Consider the following 8,779-nt stretch of genomic DNA (forward strand, 5'->3'; position numbering starts at 1 on the left):
GTATAAGTGAAATTTAGACACCCGAACAACTACTCTTGGCATCGTTCTTGTGTCAGGAACGAAATCTACAATGTACAAGATAGTGAAATTAAAACGACTAATAGTAAATAATGAGGGAATATGGGTAATACTTCTTCCCAGTTCCCAGTACCATTTCTACCCATGGTCCTTTCTCAAACTCAAATTTTTACATAATCAAACAGGCGTTGGGTTTTCGTCGCTGAAGATCTAAGGAGGGTATACGTATTTGGGATGGTGGGTGTAGTAGTAGTAAAATTCGTTATTCTTTACTTCCACTTTCGTCTCCTCTCCAGTCCCTTGTTTCGCTTCTTCACCTTCTTCTTTCTTCTCCTTCTCCCCTTCTCCCGTTCCTCCGCCTCCTCCCTCCTTTTCTCTTTCTCTCCACCACCCTCTTTCCTTCTTTCTCTTCCTTGCTCTCCTTCTCCGGTTTTTGCTTCACGATCACTGCGTGTTTCCCTGTTCTCTTGTACACGTACTCCACCAGCTTTTGGGGATTGAATACGCCTTTCACCGTCACTTGTGAGCTCTTCAGATCTGGTTCCGCATCTTGCACTCCTGAAATTTAGACACCCTTACTTGTAACAAATGACGAAAATCCCATCTTCAGATCTGTCTTCTCTTGTACATGTACCCTTTATTATGTTCGATCGATCACGCATGGCCGTTGTCCGGTCAAAAGGAGTCTTGCTTCAAGAGAGAGAGAGAGGGAGAGAGCAGCAGCAGCTGAGAGCAGTGGAGAGGAGCATATCAGAGGTGGTGACCGCTAAGTGAACGGCTCTGAGCAGTGTCTTTCTCTGTTTCATGGGTTCCCGCTTCCCTATAAATCTTTGAAATAGGATTGGGCGTTTAAGGGCATTTTCGTCAAAAAAAATTAATAAGCTGATTCATCATTCAAGGGCAGTTTGATCATGAAAGTTGACGTGGGCGATTTAGGTCAATGAATAAATTTTAAACGTTTTGAAAAGTTATGATAAATTGAAGAGAATTCAAGTGATGGTTGATTTTAAACAATTTTTCAAACAAAAAAAAAGTCTCTTCCCATTCCGTCTTCGTAGTATGAAAAAAAGCTGCTTTTTCTTGGCTGGCTGCACGCGTTGACGTACCAAAATCACGTGCAAGGGGCTGAATCGGTTGACCGGGCGATTCGCGTTTTCACTTTTAAATCTGATATTGACATGGAAAAGTGCTAACCTCTGGATACCATAGTACCGTCCAACATCATTTACTGCGACTTGTAAAATTATTCCAATCAGATGATTCAGATGGGCGTACCATGCCGTGTCCGGTCCGCGATGGTAAATGATAACGAACTTAACCCACTTCGTAGTACAGATTCGACGTGGTTCTATATGCACCCCAAAACTTTCGATGTAAGGAGAAACACAATATTAACCCCAACCCCTCTCTCTCTCTCTCACTGTATATATATTCCGATTTTCGTGGTGAAATGAACTGCATTCTATGCAACCAAAGGAAAACCTGTTGCCAAAACAACAGGGAGTGAGAGTTTGGGAGAACTAATAGACTTTTTCCTCTGTTTCGAGAAGAAGAAGAAGAAGAAAAAAGATGGCACTTTCCAAGGCGAAGGAGATCGTTTCAAAGCATCCGGTCGTCGTCTTCAGGTATGATTAATATGTTAACATAACATAACGCTTATTTAACGTTAGGGCATATTCTCTCTCTCTCTCTCTCTCTCTCTCGATCTCTTATTTTATGTTGTTTATGTTACTCTTTTTTCCATTGTAAGATCGCTTTTGTTGCACTTTCTTTTCTTTTTCTCTCTTTCTCTTGTTCTTATTCTTATTCTTCTTCTCTATCGATCTGTCATTAGTCCCTACAATCCATCAAAATAAATCTCCTTTTTTTCTGAAAATTTGCGAATATTTTTGGTGCAGCAAATCGTATTGTCCCTTCTGCGATAGGGTGAAGAATCTTTTGTCACAGTTGGGGGCGAATTATAATGCCATCGAATTGGACGTCGAAAGTGAGTCTTCCGCTCTCCTCCTCCTCCTCTAAATTTCTTTGTCAATTCAACCGGGTTTTTGTTATTTGACGTAATTATGTTCTAAATTACCGATCACCAACAAACAATAAAACTAACTGAGATTCATCCTTCGACTTTTAGTGCTGAAGCTTTTGATATTTTCAGCTTAGCAATTGGTCGAGTACATTAGTCGCGAATTTAAGTTCGTACACATACTCGCGTCACGGATCAGTTTGTAAGGTCCTTTTTAGGTGGATAAGCATAAGTTTATTCTTCCATGGTTTAGATGGTCTAATTAGAATTCTGAGTTTACCCTCCACCAGGGATTATTGCATTACTCATTAAATTTATAATTTTGCTTCACGAGGCTAGTCAACCAGGGGCAGCCCGTCCCTGTACTATGTTATTAGTTGGAACTTTACGAGAATTATTATTATACGTATTATTTATGACTTTATATCATATTTAGAATTATTTGATTCTTCATCGCATCCATGTGTTTCTAAGGTATATCCCTATACGTTCTCTTAAAATTGTCTTTTTAGGACAAAATGCAATTTCATTCAATAAATCAGAAAACAGTACATTCATCTCCTCCCTAATTATGATACAAATACATTCAGGAGAATCATTTAACCAAGTCTTACAACAATTCTCAGAAACTGCCAACTTGGCCAAACAATCATCAGCTTGGTGAGGAATGAACTGAACCTTGATATTTGCCTCTTGAATTAGCTCCTTGCAGTCTGCAATAATTGATGAAATTCTCCATGGAACATGCACAGCTGAGCCTTCCAACATATTGATAATGGATAACACATCACCTCCTAAGATGAATTCCTCAAATTCAGTATTTTATCCAGCATCAAACCTGCCTTGAAAAGCCAGCGCCTCTGTTTCCTGAACAGAACAAGGCCCAAAATCACAAGCTTTACTCGCAATATGCCACCCTCTATCATCCCGCACCATCATCCCACACCTGAGCCTGAAGAAGCACCATCTACATTGATTTTCAGAACACCCACAGGCAGGCTCTTCCATGAAAATTCCAGCATCTTCAATCTTTTCGGGGAGTATGACATAAACTGCAGCAAATTTCTTTCTATTATCTCTTAGATGTCCATGGGTTTGGTAGAATAGTCAACGTTATAATTGTCTTTTTGACACTCTTTGTGATGTCAACCTTGATTATCTAACAAAGTTATGAAGAGAATCAATTATTATACTAGTAAATATCTAGTGTACTATTTTGTTAAAAAAACAAAACTATTAAGTTGAGTCAATAATTACTGCCAATAGGATGAGGAAAATTGTTCTTCAAAAACCAAGTTGCAACTAACTGCTTCTGCAATCTGCAGTGTTTTTTTCCCTCTATAAGGTAATTTGATAAGGTTATACCATGTCCTGCTTGGAAACACATACCCTGACCACACTTATTGTCCATTTTTTTGGTTCTTTGTAACACTGAAGGTGATGGAAATGAAATACAATCAGCACTGGCAGAGTGGACGGGGCAGAAGACCGTCCCCAATGTGTTTATTGCGGGAAATCACATTGGTGGATGCGACAGTATGTATTTAATCCCTCATGAACGTTTCTTGTTCCAGTAACAGCTCAAGTAGCATTTTTTACTGACTACACTGTTTTGTTGATTTTTACTGCAGAGACCACAGAGATGCATAGGGGAGGGAAGCTGGTGCCGTTGCTAACTCAAGCTGGTGCAGTTGCAGTCGCTTCTTCTTAAGTTCTCACAAATTGCATAGATAATATGCGTAGAAACCACTATATTGCATTGCGGTTATTTACTGGTTTTCTTTTATTGTGGTTTCTGTGCTATAATAATTGTTCACGATGCTACCATATGAAGACATGTTTTAGCTAGTTAAGTTTCTATCTTCGTTTTTTTTTCTAGAGAAAAAAAAAAGAAAAGCCCATATACGCAGTGTGGTTAATTTCTTATAGTCATGAAGGGATTAAATACTGCATCAAATGGTGAAAATGCATTGTCGTAGTAGCCTGTAGTCTAATTCCACCCACCCTCCAATTTTTTCTTGCTCTTCTTCCCCTCCAGGGATGGCAATTGCTTTTCATCTATCTTTGGAAGTAAATATGGTGAGTGCTAGCTGAGAAGACTGCTGAACAAAGAACTTTTGTTTTCTTTTTTGATCCCCCTCCCTATATCAGACGATTACTTTCTCCTTGTTTTTTAATGGTTCCCTTTATTTTGCCAAAGAAAAAAGAACTATTGTATCTACATATGATCCAATATCATATATAATGTATTACACAAGTTACTAAGACTGCATTTGGCATTCATTATTTTAAGAAATTTTTCTTTTTTTGCTGTTAAAATGCCCCTATAAACACAGAGTTTTTAACTGCAAAAGGAGATAAATCCTTAAAAGAAGGAATTGCAAATGGAGCCTAAGTCTACCTAGTTATTGTGCCAAGCTAAATCAATCCATAGCCTATTGTGTATGTGTGGGAGGGTTGTGCAAACATGTTGAGTGCAAAACCTTTTATTTTATATGTATTTGTACTCCTTCCAAACTGAGCCTTAGAAATTACCAGCCTGTACATTGGGGTAGTGAAACTTAGCCCCCCACCCCCCCAAACTTTCATTTGCAATGAAACCGCCTAAACTTTCAGATTCTAACACTTTGACCCCTTTTCGATGATTGGATTGATGGAAGAAGTTAATTTATTAAAATGCGAATTTGAGATTCATGTGTGGAAGTATGACATTTCAAAATGATGAAATGAGAAGGAGAAAGCGTTCTTTTTTTTACCCATTTTGGGTGAGAGAGAAGAAAAAAGAAACATCGAGTAAAGGTTTTATTCAAGAAAGGGCAAACTGACACAAATTAAGGATTTATGGATGTTTAAAAGGCACATGTCATTCACATGAGAATCTTTTGTAGAAATTACTAGAGAGGGGGTAAAGTGTTGGAACCCGAAAGTTTAGGGGGTTGGGTGTTCACTACCTCCAAAATATAGCATGGTGATCTGTCATTTGCCTTTTTTTTTTTCTCTTGTGATAGGGAAAATAAAGCTTTTTGGACAAAATCATGTGGGCTAGGCAATACAATGTGAAATCGAAATGGATCATGACATCATGTCACCCATAGCCATATAAGAAAGAGAGAGAGAGAGAGAGGAGGATGAGGAATTGACTAATTGAGGAGAAAGAGGAGGGAATCAGAGAATAGCTAAATAGGAATCTTCCTCTGGTGCAGGTTCATTACCTACACCAGGAAAGCCAGAAGAAAGAAAAAGAGAGAGAAGGTTTGTGAAGGCAGAAAAATTGGGTTTTCCTGTACGCGATCTATAGTTTAGTTTCTACTATTATTATTATGACGTAGAAGAGGTAAAGGAACGTCCAGAAAGAATAGCGGGTAGGGAGGTTAAGATATGGGACGTTGTTGAGCCCCCAACCAACACCAACAGTTGGAAGCATTAGGATAGGATTTAGGCGTCGCCTCTGTTATCTGTTGGTATCATACGCATACCCCATTTTCTCAAGTCAATTTTCTAGGACGAACATCCACCACAATAAGAAATCGGGACGCATTGACCAAGCGACAGTGTGTAGAATTCTGGTTTGGTCCAAAAATAAGAAGGTAAACTACAAATGCTTGGAACTTTCGAAGCAAATCTGTAAAGGGAGAGGGAGAGAGAGAGGGAGAGGGACATCATTAACAATAATTAACGCTTATAAGTTGGTTGTCTCATTAGTCTCTCTCATTCTGGGCCCGCCGAAGCTGCTCTCTTTAGGAAGGCCTTAATGGCGTCAGATTTGTCAATATAACATCAATGCCTAATTGCTTATGCCGCCTCGTTATTTGCACTTTCAAGCGACGCGCGCGCGCTCTCTCTCTCTCTCTGAGTCGTAGGGGGTTGTTTGGTAATTGGAATAATGGTGGCGTGTGCGTTGCGTTTTGGATTGATCACCATAATTCGCAAAACACAATTCACCGCTGTAGTCAATAGTCATGGATGATTACGGTATTTGACGTTAATTAATGCGTTTACATATTGTATGCGAAATTGGTCAACTCTACTTTTTTCTCTTTACATATTTTCTTAAAAGTTGTCTTAAATTTTCTAACAATTATCTAAAATCTCTTTTGTCGTTATTTTTTCGTTACTCATTTACATGTGACATTAAGATAGTGATAATTATTTTAAAATTCTTAAATATCCTTATTATTCATTGCTAATGTTGGAAGTTGCAGCCATGACAGTGATTTTGATATCGTTGCAGGCGACAGGTGACGACAGCTATACAACTTCTGAACGGCAAAAATTTGGTGGGAAGTTGAGCCTCCCAAGATAGCTGATTCCATTAAAAACTTTTGTGTTATCTCCCCTCTCTTAGTGGATCTCAAAAGAAATGTCAAAAAATTAAGGTTTTATGAGTTCTACGGGGATTGACCAAAGCAAAGACATTGCGTTCGATCGTAAGTCTCTTGATCTCTTAATGTTTGAATTTCGGGTTTTGACTGGGGTAATTGGATTTCTCAGAATCCAAATCATCTAAAGAAGTTGAAAAAAATCTAAGCTCTGGATTTCTGTTATTTATTGAGCTTAAACGAATGAAATCTTGCGCATCACCGGCTAAGATCCACAAGGTGAGTTCAAAATTTGAACAAATCTTAAGGTACCAACCCCTGGCTATTGAAGATCTGACAGTAATTCAGTTTGGAATTCTTAAGAGAGATGCCCCAAAACCTGCCTTACTGCCGTCAATTTTGAAACCTGGCCTCCTGATGGTGATCTGTTTCAAAAACGCAAATTGCAGAGATAAGAGGAAAAAAAAAGATAATATAGAGAAAGCATTAAAATCGAGTCGTGGAGTGCGAAAATATTGAGTCTCTCGAATGTAGAGAGGGCAAAAAGCCAACGAAGGGTGTTATGTATTCAGGTTGCGAGATAACGTAGAGAGAGTTTGGATTTCATAGTTTAAACTATATAGGATTTTCAATCATGAACGAGACTCCCTCTTACTCACACACTCTCAGTCGTTCGTTAGGACTACAATTAAATAAAAATTAGATTTCATAGAACTATCTAATTTACCCCAGAACAACTCAGAAATTCTAATTTGCAGTTCAGATTTCACTTTCAGCAATCGGCAATTTGGAGGAAGAGGAAGACAAGCTTATTTGGGCTTTCACCAAGGACGGAAACTACTCTGTTAAATCGAGCTACCAAGTAGCATGCAAAGTTAGTGGATTAAAGTTAATTGTGATGCAAGCTTTGACCCACAATCCCAAATTGCTGGTATTGCATGTGTCTTGAGGGATCATTCAGGTAAAGCTATTGGAGCTCAAAGGGACCGAGTACGCTGTCAATCGATTTGGGATGTCGAAGGAAGAGCTATTAGGATGGGTTGTTTAGAAGCACTAAAGGAAGGTTTGGATAAAATTCTCATTGAATCAGACTCGTTGGAAGCTGTAAGGGCTATTAAAAATAGCAATCGATCTGAGTTTTCTCCTCTAAAGACCATCTGGTCAGACATCAGTAGCCTAAGTAGGCGTTTTACCCACTGTGAAGTCCTCCACTGTAAAAGAGAGGCGAATCGGGTAGCTCATTACCTAGCTTGTGCAGCACAAAAAGCAGACCTTTTTGTATTGAGATCCAGCCACTTTTCCTATTGGTTTGATCCGTTTGAATACCTCCATTTTGAGGATTTGTACCCACCTGATCTCTTAATAAAATTTCGACCCCCTCTGCTTCGACCAAAAAAAGTTCAGATTTTAGAGAACTATCGTGCGATTAAACGTATAAAAAGAAAAACAAACCTTAGATTCTGATTTCCAGTGTACCATAGCCGAACAGGCAAGAACAACTGAAAGAATTCTTTCGAAGAACTAAATCATTCAAAACAGAGAGCCTGTATTTGTTCAAATTTTGAACTCACCTTGTGTATGGGATGCGTGAGTTTTTATCCGTTCGAACTCGATAAATGGCTAGACAATTTCTAAGTTCCTTTCTCTGGTTAGGGTCAAATTCGAGAATCTCTCAAATTCTCGGATAAATGAATCTATACAGTCAGTTGGGTTATTCTCAGATAAATGAATCAGTCTACACAGTCAGTTGGATTTTATTTTAAAAATTTGATGAATAATGAAGAGCAAATTTGACATTTCATTTTTCTAGAAAACTTAAATATATTTTAAGATAATATATAAACAATAAAGATAAAGTTAGTCAATTTCACAAACAATAAGGATAATTTAAGAGATTTACCTGAATTTATAACATCAACATTTCATCATACATGAATAAAACTATATCCGTTTCTGTAAAAGTAAAAGCAACGCAACAGAACACTTTCTTGTGTTTCTTTGTATCACAATCACAGATGATTTGGGTGAAGGATGACTACGGGAAACACAGGCTTTCAAGGTGTTTGGTTCCGTGAGTTTCAATAAATGCTGTTACATAGGTGCCATTTCAATAGTTTCCCTATTTTACTCTTTGATATTGAAAATTGTAGAATTTTGATTTTTGTGCATAATTACTATTTAAATAAATTATTTTTTAAAACTTTCACAAATGATGACATTTTTCAGTTATATTTAAAATATTATTGAATGCTAAAAAATAAACGAAATCAAACACATACTTTATATTTTTTTTGATAAAGGGACGGTATGTTCGATAATCCATTGAAAAGCGTAAAACGGTGATCTGCATGGGTATCAAAGTCAAACACGTTTCCGACGGTGAAAGGAAAACGGGTTGGGGATACCCGGTATCGTAAAGTAT

General features: G+C 37.9%; 1 protein-coding gene across 1 annotated transcript; it reads left to right on the plus strand.

Annotated features, from left to right (window-relative positions):
- The first annotated feature begins 1,451 nt into the window (after positions 1-1,451).
- On the plus strand, positions 1,452-3,983 carry LOC104593156 (glutaredoxin-like). Its single transcript, XM_010252876.3, has 4 exons — positions 1,452-1,643; positions 1,917-2,005; positions 3,476-3,574; positions 3,670-3,983. The coding sequence occupies exons 1-4, from the start codon at positions 1,588-1,590 to the stop codon at positions 3,747-3,749; spliced, it is 324 nt and encodes a 107-aa protein (XP_010251178.1). The 5' UTR covers positions 1,452-1,587; the 3' UTR covers positions 3,750-3,983.
- The last annotated feature ends 4,796 nt before the right edge of the window (positions 3,984-8,779 follow it).

Source organism: Nelumbo nucifera, chromosome 3, assembly GCF_055504915.1.
Source record: "Nelumbo nucifera cultivar China Antique chromosome 3, China Antique-T2T, whole genome shotgun sequence".
Lineage (NCBI taxonomy): Eukaryota > Viridiplantae > Streptophyta > Magnoliopsida > Proteales > Nelumbonaceae > Nelumbo > Nelumbo nucifera.